The sequence below is a fragment of the Elgaria multicarinata genome, chromosome 12, assembly GCF_023053635.1.
Source record: "Elgaria multicarinata webbii isolate HBS135686 ecotype San Diego chromosome 12, rElgMul1.1.pri, whole genome shotgun sequence".
In the NCBI taxonomy this organism is placed as follows: Eukaryota; Metazoa; Chordata; class Lepidosauria; order Squamata; family Anguidae; genus Elgaria; species Elgaria multicarinata.
In genome coordinates, this window is record NC_086182.1 from 12860557 (window position 1) to 12876121 (window position 15565).

Consider the following 15565-nt stretch of genomic DNA (forward strand, 5'->3'; position numbering starts at 1 on the left):
GTGGCCCTAAAGTCCTCCTCAGCGGCCTTCTGCTGTCTGTTGCTAATCAAAATTGGCCTTGGCCTTTAAACGGCAGTAAGGAGCGTGCCAGGGAAGGTGACCTTTGATCTGCTGCTACAGTGGACGTAAAGGAGGATGTAGGAGAAGACAGTTCATAGACCTACAGAGCAAACCACAGCCTTCTAAACACAGCCACATGGAGACCTCAGGAGGTGCTGAGTGCTTGCTTCCACCAAGCACTCTGGAGCTTGAACTGGCAGCCTTGCTCACGGAAGTCTGGGGCCCTAGGTTGATGGGCTGTGATGAACGGCATGTTTTCAGATTCTTCAAGTGCACTTGGGAATCTATGAGTGTACAATATTGGCCAGCAGTAAGAAGCTTTGGGATTGGCCGGCCTTGTGTATGGATTTAGCGTCCTGGCCTTCTACCTTCGCCTACTGAACGGAGTGTGGTCGTCAGGACCACTTTGGCTTGCAGCAAACCCCAAGCTGATCTTGGAGAGCCCAAGTTGGAAGGTCCAGAGCACGGGTGGACAACTGAAGGCCGGCACACTGAAGGCAGCCCCTGTCACCCCCTGCTGCACTGCTGAAGTTCACGGCAGCAAAAAACGTGGTGGTTTTCTGCCAGGCTTCAGCAGAAGACTGCTACAAACAGGTAAAAAGGACAAATCTAGCTATGTTTCTCCTTTTTAGCCCTCCATAGTGGTTTTGCCACTGAAATTTGATGGGAAACCACCTCTATTTATTTTTTATCTGCTGGCATCGAATTTGCTATTGCAGCAGCAAGAGTGTGGCCCACCAGAGGGGTGAAGAACGCCCTCCAGACTCTCCCCCACAAAGTTACCTACTCCTGGTGTGATGAAGGCACTACAGTGTGGTGTAGTGGCTAGAGCGTCGGACTGGGAGTTGGAAGATCCGGGTTCTAGTCCCCACTCGGCCATGGAAACCCACTGGGTGACTGGGCCAGTCACAGACTCTCAGCCCAACCCACTTCACAGGGTTGTTGATGTAAGGATAAAGTGGAGAGGAGGAGGATTATGTACGCCGCCTGGGGTTCCTTGCAGGAAAAAATGTGGGATATAAATGCAATAATAAAATAAAAATAAGACGGTATCTAAAACAGAAAAACAGATCAAGCCATATGCAGCTGCCCGCAGCTCTAGCCTGGTCCTGACAAGTTCAAGCAACAATGCTGCTGGTTTCATTCTATCCCCAGATGCTTTGTTTTCCCAAGAACATGAATATCTGTCAGAAGATTCTTGACATCTGCTGATAGAGAGAAGAGTTGTATCCTTGTCATTGTTTCTGGGAAGAGTTTGCCAGCGCTGCCACTTACGCTGTGGATTCCTCGTCTTCGTTTATTCCTATCCAGACTTTGCACGCAAACAGGGTTAAGGACACCACTACGACTCCTTTTTAACTGAAATCATTGATGTACATTTCTTTCCCTTTCTATGGTTGCCTTAAGACTGACCTAAAGGTGTAATTATCCTTCTGAATTCAGAGGCAGGTTGCTTACCATGGTGCCTCTTGGCTTCCCAAACCAAGATTCATAAACCAAGACTTGTCAGCAACTCAGATGCCCTACTGAACTCTTCGCTAAGCCTCAAATGTATGTCCAGCCACGTCATCCTTGAGGCCTTTCCTGAATCTATTCTTGTAAGTCTTTTGGCAAAATAATGCCTCTGTGTTTACTTGTTTTGTACCAGAACCCCAGTGCCCAACCCTTCTTGGACGCCGAAATAATCCAGATGCTAGTATTATGTTACCTTTGTTCATTTTCGCTTTAAGTTACAGTGTTTTCCTTTAGTCATCGTGTGAATAATATGTAAACTACTATTTTCAAGTGATGTGTATTTGGCCATCCTTAGCCCCAGAGCCCTTTATCATTTGGTTCCATTGCTCACCTCCTGGTTGCCAATTGCAGGAGTACTCCAGAAGGCTTTCACCAACATTCAACACCAAGATTGCACATTGCCCTTCAAAACTGAGATTATTGTGTATAGAGATGATTGTATAGGGTCGTTGCAAGGGAAGAATAAGAATTTAGAATGTTCACAATAGGATCGTCACAATGGCATATGCCCCCTGATTAATCAGGGGGCACATCCATTTAATTAGTAAGCTAGAGTTTTCAGTCAGACGTCACTTTGTATTTTTGATTCCAAACAGAAAGGCTGAAAAGCATGTACTGGATCAGAACAAGGTGATTGGCTTGAGTTAGGTTGCTCTTTGAGGGGGGTGGAGTGTTTACAGCATTGTTTGTCATTCCTGAATGTTGCACTGTTCGTTCAAAAAGACCACCAGCAGTCCTTTAGGGTGCTCAGCTTCTAAAGGCAAACTTGGTTACTGATGCTCAGTATTCCTCCCCTCCCAAATTACTTTGTAATTCTTTCAAGCTTCCCACCTCCCATCTTTCATATGGATTCACCCCGCCTAAGTGGCCAGCTCCAAAGCTGAGGCTTTAGTTTTGTACACAATGTCTTTTCTGCTTTAAAAGTTTCAACTTTGCTCTGCTTAGACTTTGCTCAGCCATCGTTCATCTCTTTGATTCATGGACATATCTTCTCATTCCACCTTCCTTCCAAGGAGCTCAGGCTGGTGTACATGGGGAATTTTCCCATTTTCATAGCCACAGCAATCCTATGAGGGACCATGTCTCAGTGGTAGAGTGTATGCTTTGCATGCAGTAGGTCCCAGGTTTAATCCACAGTATCTCCAGCTTTTAAAAAGGATCAGCCATAGCAATGAATACATATGAAATGCATGCAACATTCTAGCAATTATACATAGACTTCAACAAAAGTGGACCAACTATCTAAATAAATGTCTATTTCAAGGTGGCATCCATATGCCACTCGGGTATCATAAGGTCCTCAATCCATTGCACTATAGGAGGTGAGCGTTTACGCTTCCAGTGTTGTAATATCAGTCTTTTAACTGCATGAAGAATCTATTTATGCTGACCATTTGTTAATTTCCATTAAGCAGGTAAATAATTTAAAAGTGTGTACATCAGTGAATATTAAAGACTGTTCCAGTCCAAAATTTATCTATGAAATAACCTCCTCCCCAAACGAAGCAATGACTGGACATTACCAAAACATGTTTAAAAGAAGCATTAGATGCATTGCACCGCCAGCAGTTAGCTGAATCCGACAATCCCTTATTAAAAGAGACGTTGCGATGTCCACTGGACATGAAACAAGATGGAGCCTAAGATCCATAGATGCGACAGGTAGCCACCAAAGCAGCGGAACACTGATTAGGCATTTTGTGGTGTTGCCCACAGCCGTTTCTCAAGATCCCAAATGTGCCCACGGGTCCAAAAAGACTGGAGATCCCTGGAGTAGGCAGTGCTGAGCTGGTTAGATGAACAGACTTTCATGGTATAAGGCCGCTTCCTTATCCTGGAGAAGACTATCAATGGCTACTAGTCCTGATGGTTATGTGCTACCTCCAGTATCAGAGGCATTAAGCCTATATACAACAGTTGCCAAGGAACATGGGTGGGAGGGTGCTGTTGCACCCATGTCCTGCTTGTGGTCCCTGGTCGACAGCTGGATGGTCCGAGTGCTGGACTAGATGGGACCCTTGGGCTGATCCAGCATCAGGGCTCTGCTTATGTTCCAATGTAAGTCAGAGACCCTGTGTGTTACATCATCTTGGCTTTTATTGTAATACATGCCTGCAGTCACACCGGTAAGCCAATTAAACAGCACCTTTGTTCGCATAATTCTGAGCAAATCCTTTGGGGTTTAGATTGAGTCTAAACAGGGTATTTCTCACACTGGTTGTAAATGCAGCTAGCTTTACCGTCTCATTTTATGGAAGCCGTTACACTCCCAAGGCCACAAGATGGCAATTTCTTTGCAGATTCTTCTTCTCGCTGATTGAACTTGGCACGTCACCCCTTTCCCAGTTAAATTGCGGCAGCTTCTGCCTGACTTTGGATCAAATCTGCCTTCCTTTTGCCGCCCAGATGGCTTCAGAAAAGCAGATTGCCTCCATGGGGCTGGGCGGGGTGGAGGGGATCGAATCCAATTCTCATCACACAAAGCAAGTGGCGGATGTTCTCCGAGCCACACAGCAGCTCCATCTCGTGGGTCTCCAGCTGTGCTAGTCACGGTGCGCACGCCAAAGCCTTAAGAGCTGCTGTCTTCTAGCCCCTGTGGGAAAACTTGGTGAACATTCCTGGGGCCTCTTTCACTCCCCCCTCCTTTTGGGGTGCATGACAGATGGTGCCGGCACCACGTTGATTTGCCTGGAGATGGATGCTTCTTGACTTGAAAACCTCCAGATTTTGTTGACTGCCTTCTTCCCATCATCCCTGGCTTGCACATTGACACACACACACGCTCTAGAAAGGATGAATGTCCTAAATACTCTTCCCCAAACAACATTCATGGCTAACTTTGTGGAAAGATTTGGCCTCTGTGAGGAGGTAGGCCGCATCTCCATTACATGCACAATATTTTATTGCTTGCTTTAAGGTCCATCATCTATGGTAGTAGACTGCCTCTTTTTAGTCCACTTTTTAGCCCAAATTGCAACATCAGAACCATTTCACAAGGGAAGCTGCCTTATACTGAGTTAATCCAGGCTTACCCAGTCTGGTGCTCTCCAGATGTCCTGGTCTACAACTCCCAGAATTCCTGACCATTAACCATGCTGGCTGGGCCTGATGTGAGTTGCAGTCCAGAACATCTGAAGGCACCATTTTGGGAAGCGTGAGTTAGATCCCAAGTCCATCTAGCTCAGTGTTGTAAACACTTGACCCGCAGTGCCTCTCCAGGGTTTCAGATAGGGGCCTTTCCCAAATCTCCCTAAAATGATCCCAAATCTACTAAAATAACCAACTGACCTATCAGGAAAGGTTATAACATCTGAAATTGATTAGGTTGCCGGGGGGGGGGGGGAGCAAGTAAGGGGAGACATGATAGAGGTGTACAAAATTATGCATGGAGTTGAGAAGGTGGATGCACTCCCATAATAATAGAACCCAGGATCTCCCCATGAAGTTGATTGGTGGGAGATTCAGTGTGTTTTCACCCAGCACAGAGTTAACCTGTGGAATTCACTTCCACAGGATGTAGTGACGGCAACCAATTTGGATGGCTTAGAAAGGGGGTTGGATAAATTGGTGAGGACAAATGGCTAGCAGTCCTGACGGTGATGTGCTACCTCCAGCATCAGAGCTAGTATGCTCATGTACACCAGTTGCTGAAGGACATGGGTGGGAGGGAGATGTTGCTCTCATGTCCTGCTTGTGGGTTTCTTGTGGAGCACTAGATGACCACTGTGTGAAGAGAATACTGGACTGGATGGACCCTTAGTCTGATCCAGCAAGGCTCTTCTTGTGTTCTCATTCAGAGCCAGGGATTGAACCCAGGCTCTTCTTCATGCAGAGCAGATGTTCCGCCACTGAGCTGCATCCCCTCCTCGAAGGTCCATGTCCCTTCTCCTCACACTTAGGAGTTTGCCTGGGGTCTTATATATGCCTATTTCACTCCTTCCCTCTTTTCAAGTGTTCACTTGCACAGGAGGACAACACTCCTGTATTTCTTAAAGGTATTAAGGACAAAGGAACTCTGTACTTCTTTGCGTCTGTTCGCCCTTTCTCCCTAGGCACGTTTGCCCGGCGTCGCTTTAACAGTCCTTTCGGCACCAGGCAAGAAATCGGTCCTGTCCTCTCAGGCTTTTGTTGGCTTTTGCAATAAAAGCTTCGCTTCCTCTGTTTTCTGGATTTTTTGCTAGCTTCTTTTTCTATTGAATGTTTTTTCTTAGCTGCCTGGAGGCTACGTGAAAGGGGATGGGCCTACTTAAAATGAATAAATACTAGTTAGGTGTGCTCCTCATCCTGCCCGCTGCTTTGTGCATTGGCCGCAAATGCAGGGTTGAAAATCCTGCCTGGTGCCAAATGGGTAGTTTTGCCCAATGCGGTAATCTTGCAAGTTGGTTTGGGACAATGAGCACACGTCCACACCCCATAGTGGAGTGGTGCGGAGGGCCTGATTTTTTCTTTCTTTCGCAACAGCAATGGCTTGCACAGCACTACCATCTGCATCCAGCTGGGAATGGAGGCATTTCTGGTTCCCATGCTAGTTGAGATGTTGATAGCCACCATGCAAGGAGCAGGGTCCTGCAATCACCGCTACCGGCTTTGGACCCATATCCAAGATGAGCCCCAAGAGTGATTGTAATCAGCCACAATGACATCTCTTGGGCCATTCGTACAGTTCTGGGCAGACTCCATAGGCTTTGTTCTTTGTAATTAGAACCTTGGAATCCACTGACTGGAGTCAAGTGCAAAATGAGCCATTCATGCTAAGAAAGGGTGCATGGGGGCACATGCCAAAGAAATTGTGATCAGTACCAGAACCAAGACCATGAGACCATAAAAATTCTCCTGGTTCTCCACCCACCCAGCCCGAGCGTTCTTTTCAGCAACGTAATTCAGGAGAAACAACTTTTTAGGCCCTGCTGTTGTTTGGCAACTGGGAGTCAGAAACCTTTGCCAATTTATGGCCAAGGACTTCGAAAGTGGCCAGTAGATCCCGTCTGTCATGGAATCTACACGAAACAAAGAGCCTTCCTATGTGAAACGTTGATTGTGTGCTCGTGATTCTTCACTTAACGGTAGTTCGCAGGGCCTTTTCACAACGTTGTTGTCTTCCTGGGCCTCTCCTGTGCTTTGTGACCATTTTAGCTTCTTCTTTTTTCTAACGAGAAAAGTCTGGTATTATTTGTTAAGGGAGAGATAAAATCTAATGTCGCTGTGCAATTCTACAATACCACACCACCATCTAGTGGTTGTGTAATAGAACGTAAAGAAAGAAAAACTCCAGGAGGAAAACATGTAAAGGAACTGATCTTAACCCGGCAAAAAATAATCTGGAAACAGGGGCCTCAGTAAAGTGGTGGATTAACTCATGTAGAAAAGCCCAAAGAATTAGGCAGTGTTCAATGACGTACTTGGAGCCCTGCCCAAGCTAGAGGTGTCCAGTTTTATAGCTTCTGTAAGTTGTGATCTCCCATGTTAGGCAATGAGGGGGAAAGCTGTGTACGTAGGGTTCTGCTTGTCAACTGGAAACACTTCTCATGATGTTCATGGGAGCCACGAGATCGCACGCCTTATATTCCATGCCCCTGAATACTTTACTCCATTGCTAAATGTGGTTATACTGTGTCTGCATCAAAATTGGTTGTGCCATTTTAGCTGCCGAGTCTGTCTTTCTGTGCAGATGAACTGTGTGGATGTCTAGATTTGGAAGGATGTCCTTTGAAAGAGGTCCTACAATCCAAAGGGGCTTTTCAATCACCCTTGAGTGTTGAATGTGTTCCCACTTTAATCCTACACCCAGCTGGCACATTATTGCTCCTGTCGATTTATCATTTAAATTAAAACTATTTTCATTACAGGATTTATTGCACCAGACTGACCTGGCTTATTTATTTTTATAATTGTAAATGAAAATATTAAAAATAATAATGATTGCCTATATGTTTAATTGTTTGCCTCTCTTTTGGGGGCGGTGATGGCAGTAGACTGTTAACACATGGATCCAATATACTCAGAATTTCTTTTAAGGGTCAAGGGATCACAGGTGAAATCTGTTTCATATGGTATAGCCCTACCTCCCAGTTCAGCCAACTTGGGAGAAGCAAAATCATCGTCATCGTCATCATCATCATCATCATCCTGTGAGTCACTGAAGCACTGACAACAGACATGAAAATTCGGGATAGGAAAATGCAAGACACGACAGATAGAGGAAAATGGAAAGAAGAAGAAACAGCAGAAACACTAGTGAAATATTAGATAACATGGAAGAAAATGAGACATACAAATATTTGGGATTCGAACAAAACATGAGAATCAACCATTCCACAGTAAAAACTCAACTAAAAATGCTATACAAAATCCGCCTAACACAAATCCTAAAATCCAAACTCAACTCTAAAAACATGTTCAAACCCCTTAACACCTATGCCTACCTGTTTCTAAGCGTCCTGTTTCTTGCAGTGGCCACCCAGATGCTGATGGGAAGTCCACAAGTAGGATATAAACACAGTGGCACCCTCCTGCTCATGTTTCTTGCTATCCTCTCCTTTTAACCATCCAAGTTGATGGCCGCCTCACATCGTGGGCTAGCAAATTCCACAGTTTGACTATTCATTTTGTACAGAAATATTCCAATTTATCTGTCCCGAAACACCAACCGTTTAGCTGCATGGGATGCCCCCAGATTCTAGAACATGGGTTTGGCAACTTTGATCAGTCCGGGAGCTAATTTCCAGCCACTGGACTCCACTAGGCCTCACTCCTGCTGCCAAAATTCAGTGGCAAAACCATCACAAGGACTCAAATGGGTGACATTGAGCTTGAAAACAAGCTTTTGGGTCTCTAGTGGTTTGCCACCAAATTTCAGCAGCAGACCACCATCCCTTTACTGCTGCACTGCCAAATTTTAGTGGGGGGGGAGGCAGAGGCTGCACCCAAGGCCACGGGGACCCCAGCCCTGTCCTAAGGTTATAAGAGAAGGAGATAAACACCCTGTTCACTCCATGCAGGATTTTATACACCTCTATCACTTACCTTCCTATCCAAGCTAAAAAGGCCAAGACGTAACCTTTTCTCATAGGGGAATTGCTCCAGCCCCTTGGGTTTCCTTTATTTATTTACTTATTTATTTATTACATTGTTAGACTGCCCATCAGCCGAAGCTCTCTGGGCAGTGCACAACTAAAAACCATAAAATACAAGTATAAATTTTAAACATTAAAAGTTTAAAAGGCAATATAAAACCAGCTGCAGTACATTAAAGACCAGGGAAAGCCTGTGTAAAAAGGTATGTCTTCAGGACACGTTTAAAACCTATTACATTTTCCGCCTCCCGAACCACACGAAGGAGGGTCCTCCAGAAGGTGGGGCCACCACAGAGAAGGCCCGCCACTGAGTTTCTTCATGGCAGTATTCCGTTGGTCTCGGAATGGCCAGTAGGGCCTCCTCTGAGGATCGTAGTTGTCGTCTGGGTGTATATTGTGTCTGTGTTTTTATATTGTTGTTTGTTTTATTATGCTTTTCATGTTTTTAATTTTTGTGAACCGCCCAGAGAGCTTCAGCTATTGAGCCGTATAAAAATGTAATATATAAATAAATATATAAGGGAAGGCTGTCTGCTAGGTGTCCTGGTCTCAAGTTATTTAGGGCTTTGTAGGATAATAACTTAATCTTATTTCCAGAAAAAATTGCACGCCAACTTTCAAGCAAGTGTCTAAAAGCTACAAAAGCTGGTGTTCTTAAAAGGCTCAGTCCCTGCCATTATTCTTATGTACGTGCATGAGTACACACGTGCACACACCAACCCTCTTTTACCTCTGTATGGATTGCTATTTCCTCCTGTTTTGCCCTAGACCATTCTCCCCAGATTCGCCCTGCAAGGTGGCCCCATATTTTCTGCCACCCCTCAGTGCCACTTTTCTTGAGCCACACGCATCGTTCCCAAAGCACCTTGTTCGGAGAGGCTTACTAGATCATTCTTGAACAGTCACCCTTTGCTGCAATAGGGTATAAATGTGTGTGTTTGCAAACCTCGATACAGCTCTGTCTGCTTTCCCGAGAGAGAGAGAGAGAGAATATACAATCATTACATTAAATTGTCTTTTTACAGCCCACTGATTTGGAAGCAATAACATCTGAAGCTATGGTCAAGTGTTTTCAAGTCTTTTTATTGGTGCTTCAGCAACACAAGGGTGGGTAGATACTTTACTTTTCCCACTAATACAAGGAACATCTTTAATCTTAAAACACTTCCCACAACAAAGCTGAGCCCACGTCAGATCTTGTAGTTCATTCTTTGCTTTGCAGAAGCTCCATTTCTTCTTCTTCTTCTTCTTCTTCTTCTTCTTCTTTTTTTTGTCGATTCAAACCTTCTTTTGTGCCGTCTCGCCTTCAATCAGACTTGCCTGCAAGGCATACCCAAGATGATTTAAAAACACAACTTATAAACATGACAACCTTTGAACTTTTATTTATTTATTTATTTATTTTATTACATTTATATACCGCCCCACAGCCGAAGCTCTCTGGGCGGTTTACAACAATTAAAAGTAGTAAACATTAAAAGTATACAAAATTTAAAAAACATAAAAAACAGTATAAAAACAACAGTATCCATTTAAAAACAACAATTCTGGGGTCCATTAAAAACAAACTTAACGTTGTTAAATGCTGTCAAAATGCCTGGGAGAAGAGAAAAGTCTTGACATGGCGCCGAAAAGATAACAATGTTGGCGCCAGGCGAGCCTCATCAGGAAGATCATTTCACAGTCGGGGGGCCACCACTGAAAAGGCCCTCTCCCTGGTTGCCATCTTCCGAGCTTCCCTCAGAGTAGGCACTCGGAGGAGAACCTTAGATGTTGAGCGCAGTGTACGGGTAGGTTCATGTCGGGAGAGGCGTTCCATCAGGTATTGTGGTCCCAAGATCGTTTTGAATTCTAAAATTGCTGTTATTATTCAGCTATGAAGCACCTACATTTGTCATTTCCACATTAACAGTGTAATCCCATGCATGTTCATCAGAAGCAAGTCCTACTGTGTTCAGCGGGGCATACTCCCAGGTAACTGTTAGGGCTGTGCATGATTCGGAATTCTGAAGCATGGCACCCATTTTGTACAGAATCTGCCATTTTGTGCACAGCCCTAATAGGAATTTCATGAAAAGTGGGTTGTGTTCTCGGATAGTTTGCATAAAGCGGGAGGTGTTTACGTTGCATCACTTTAAAGTGTCATGTGTAGTTTTCTTAACTTTCCATTTCTATTCTCTAAATGCCACATCACTCCATCTGCCAAGGCTTAGTCCATTCATTCCAATGAGAAGAATTGTAGGACGTTTTTCTTTCCTCACATTAAGGCACACAATGGTGGATTCTACACAAAATGTCCGCCATGCTTCAGAATTCCGAATCCGAAGCTTGCACATCCCTAGTAAATGTGTATAGGGTTGTGGCATGCATGCCTTTTCTGCTCAAGAGATAGCAGCCGGTCTCTGAAGCATTAGATTACCTGCAATAGCTGAACAATGAAACTTTTCAAAAGTTATACATTCTAGTTGCTGGTAGTAGTAGAGGATTGCTATCTTCCCCAACCTGGTATCTTCAGATGCTTTGTACTACAAGTCCCACAATCCCCATTGGCCATGGTAGCTGAGGATTGTGGGAGTTGTAGTCCAAAGCATATGGAAGGCTGCAGTAGAGTGCTCCCTGAGGGGAGAAGATATTGCATCCCGAGATGCAAAGCGTTGAACCTGAAAGGTGGAAAAATATTATCTTTGCAACATCAGAGCCACAAGGATGGGGTTTCTGGGGGGGGGGGGTGCTCTTCCAGCACCTGATCCACCCTGAGCAATTTCAGTCCTCTTTCAAAAAAAAAGGGGGGGGGCAAAAGAATCCGCCTCTAGCTCTTCTGCTTGGTAAAATAGAAAGAAAAACATACAGGTGGGATTCTGCCCATTTTCTCACATGGCATAAACTTGATCCAACCTTCCAGAGTTCTGGCCGTTGAGCACAATGGAGAGTGCTGGAATAACCGATGAACTTGCGCAAATGTGCTAATCTGTGCTAGAGAACTTCAAGATGCAGCTGGAGAGCCGCCTGTCGGGTATGCTTTAAGGTGGATTCCTGCATTGGGCAGGGGGTTGGACTCAATGGCCTTATAGGCCCCTTCCAACTCTACTATTCTATGATTTTAGCTGCTCACAAATAGTAAGCAGAGGAGGGTGACTATAATGATCAGGGGTCTGGAAACAAAGCCTTTGGAGGAGAGACTGAAAGAACTGGGCATGTTTAGCCTTGAGAAGAGAAGACTGAGGGGAGACATGATAGCATTCTTCAAGTCCTTGAAAGGTTGTCACACAGAGGAAGGCCAGGATCACTTCTCAATCATCCCAGAGAGCAGGACACGGAATAATGGGCTAAAGTTAAAGGAAGCCAGATTCCAGCTGAACATCAGGAAAAACTTCCTGACTGTTAGAGCAGTATGACAATGGAACCAATGACCTAGGGAGGTCGTGGGCTATCCCACCCTAGAGGCTTTCAAGAGGAAGCTGGACAGCCATTTGTCAGGGATGTTTTAAGGTGGATTCCTGCATCGAGCAGGGGGTTGGACTCGATGGCCTTATAGGCCCCTTCCAACCCTGCTATTCTGTGATTCTATTTGGAAAACTAGAATGAAATTCTGGTAAAAAACAACAACAACCAACCCAATTCTGTCAATGAGTGGATGACAGGACAAAAATCACCCGACAATCCTCGGAATGCAGATGGATGGGATTTCACAAAATGAGTACATCTCTACAAGAGGTCAACATCTTCCCAACGGGTCTTACTTACGAGGACCTCCTTCAGTCCCCTGAGAATGGGGTGCTGACGCGGCACGTTGCATTCAAAATGCTGTAGCTCCCCGAGTGTATTCATCTTGCTCGTAATCTGGTTTGGAGGGGGTGAAAAAAGGACATATGTGGAACTGATGATCACTGACCAAAAGAAGACCCAGGTGTGCCTCACATTGTCATATCATCATTCATATGTCGCAATGCCAAGTTCGAAATCATTACTATTTTATTTAGCTACTTTTATTGAAAATATTCCTGAACTGCCTTTCAAGGCAAAAGACCTTCTCCCAAAGCAGCTTAGACAATCATGTTCCATCTGTTAAAAAGCCATGCAATGATAAAACAGTCAAAATTAATAATAGCAGCCAAACACCAGCAATAAAACATCTACTACTTGAAATCTGCAACATGAGTGCTTCTAAAAGAACAGTCCAATAAAACATCACTGGGGAACAGCCTGGGGAATTTTTCAGGACTTCTCTCAAAGCTTGCAATGGTGGGGCCAAATGGGCCCCTGAGGAGAACCCACGGCAGAGGTGTGGGGTCACTGTGGAGAAGTCCCTCTCTTGTGCACTTGCCCACTTCACAGCCCTCAAAGGTGGGCAAGTGAGAAGAGCCTCTCTTCCTGATACGGGTGAAAGTGGCCCTTCAAGTCATTTGGTCCCAAATTTACATGGAAATGCAATAATCTCATCCTAGTGGGGCAGACGGTGGCCAGTCTGCTGTCCAGTGCTAAATATTTAGGTGCCTGCTACTCCCTTCTTGGGGTTCCTTATCTTTAAATTAGACACCCTTTCCAATACACAACACCTTGAAATAGAGGACTGACCTCTGACAGCCTTTCAGAGGACTGTTCTCTATAAAGTAAGTCATCTGGGCATCCTAAAATGGAATGTAGATTTGACTCATGTAATGTCCTCCATCTCGTGCGTGTGTGTGTGTGTGTAATTGACGAGCTACTGAGGCCCTGCCCAAAAGAAGATTGAATTGCACAGGACACCACGGGTGCACACACAGACACACACATGAGATGGAGGGCAGCTGTTGAGCATTGTGGCTGGCTGGTGCAGGGACAGCCCAAGAATTTTTGCTGTCTGAGACAAAAGACCAGATGGTGTCCCTTGCTTAGTTCATGTACAGAAGAAGAGTGAATTGGCAATGGAATCTTATTTCAGCACGAGTGAGGGGATAGCGCCTTCCATCCTGGGGGTCCAAGACAGGTTGTCTCTCATACACCGCTCTGTCCTTCCACAGATGGGGACAGCCAGAGAGTTCATGAGAACAGCCAGGAGGCTTCAGCTGCTGCCTCCCCCCTGCATCTGCTGCCTGAGGCAATTCCTTCACTCTGTCTAATGGAAGGGCCAGCCCCAGGTTGGTGTCATGAGAGGAAGGCACTCTGGGCACCTTTCAGCAGTGGTTTCCAGTGCTTCAGCACCCACCTTTCCTGCTCCAGTGGAAACATACCCTGGTAGAAGGATCGGGTGTGCATCTTCACTTGCTCCCATCTCCAGGGATAGTTACAGTCTCATCTCTGCACATGTCTGGTTCCCAGCCTGTGTGGCCAGAGCTTCAGAAAATGGCAAAGCCCCCCGGCACTACAATACTTTTAATAGTATTTATAATCCTGTGATTAACACCATACAATTAATAACTGGACGTAGTCCCTGACTGCCCCACCCCCAAATGGGTTATGGGCTTTAATAGAAGGAGGGGAGTCTAAATGATGCAAAATAGTAGAAGGCCTGCCCATTTTCCCCAGGGGCATAATTTATTCAGGTTGCAGAATTTAGTCTTTTGTTGTGGCAGAATTTCCGTGATCCTGGTGCAGCATTTGGATTGAATTGCACAGGACACTGCGCGCACACATACAAAATAATAATAATAATAATAATAATAATAATAATAATAATAATAATAATAATAATAATAATTTATTTATTTATTACCCGCCTCTCCCTTTGGATCGAGGCGGGGAACAACATTAGTACAGGAATCAACACATTTTAAAAATTCTTGATTTTACATTAATCTGGGTAGGCCTGCCGGAAAAGGCTAGTCTTCAAAGCTGCCTTAAAATCACAGAGAGAGTTAATATTACGAATCTCCTTTGGCAGGCCGTTCCATAATCCAGGGGCAACAGAAGAAAAGGTCCTCTGGGAAACTGATGTCAGCCTAGTCTTGGCTGACTGAAGTAAATTCTCCCCAGAGGACCTGAGATGGAGGACATTACATGAGTCAAGTCTAGTTTTCAAACCATCTTACCTCTTGGAAGGTTTCCATCAGATTGTCAGCATCTCTCTTTCCTCCAGGTTGGAAGCCGTAGGACCAGTGCTGGGCAGAGCAGACTGACAACAATATGAGCATCAGGAAGAAGCCCACAAACAGTGCCCCACTGTTCTCCATTCTGGAAAGGTCTGAGTGGATCTGGCGGTACGTCTGTGTATGCAAAAAATAATAATTAAAAATTAAACAGAGCAAGTTAACTAATACTAAGCGTGCAAAATGCATGGCATTTATTCCTTGGGTACATTACCTGATGGGTAGATAATAAAGAATGGGAGAGAAAGAAGCTCTCCCTGATGTCTCCTCTGGTGTTCTGTCGTACTTTCTTGCCTTTTATATAAAACCAGTTCCCATGTGTGAAGCATTCGCCACAGGCAGCCATCTCTCTCTCTCTCTCTCTCTGACTATAATTGTGGTCTTTACTTATGTCATAATAAGTCTGAAAGGAAGGAAGTAATTGGGACTCCTTCCCCTCTGGTTGACAAGCACAGCTAATCTTTTTCACCAGGGTTTTTTTAAAGCAAATTTTCCAACTGCACAAATGCCCTGTCAGACACACACACACCCTGCCCCCACCCAAGCCAAACACATGATTTCTCATTCATGACTGGACAGATTATCACCAACACTAGTAGCACCTTAAACTTAAAGACAGATTGACAGGGCCATATGGATACCCAGGAAGGACGACAGACCAAGAGAAGTACACCTCTGGTTGTCACCTACAGCCCCCAATTGAAACTGGTGCAACGGATCATCAGCGAACTCCAACCCATCATCAACACAGACACTTCGCTCTCACAAGCCTTGGGAGGCAGAGTAGTCCTGGCCTCCAGACAACCTCCCAACCTGAAGCAGATGCTAACCAGCAATAGTACACAGGACAGA

The 15565-nt window shown here is 45.0% G+C and overlaps 2 protein-coding genes across 2 annotated transcripts in view; both read right to left on the reverse strand.

Moving 5' to 3' along the window:
- The window catches only part of KCTD9 (potassium channel tetramerization domain containing 9), a 145157-nt gene that overhangs the window by 91066 nt on the left and 38526 nt on the right, over positions 1-15565 (reverse strand). The window lies entirely within an intron of this gene.
- On the reverse strand, positions 9927-14797 carry GNRH1 (gonadotropin releasing hormone 1). The gene is made up of 3 exons (XM_063139219.1): positions 14657-14797; positions 12393-12488; positions 9927-9968 (listed from the first exon to the last, which is right to left on the reverse strand). Exons 1-3 carry the CDS (start codon positions 14795-14797, stop codon positions 9927-9929), a joined length of 279 nt encoding a protein of 92 aa, XP_062995289.1.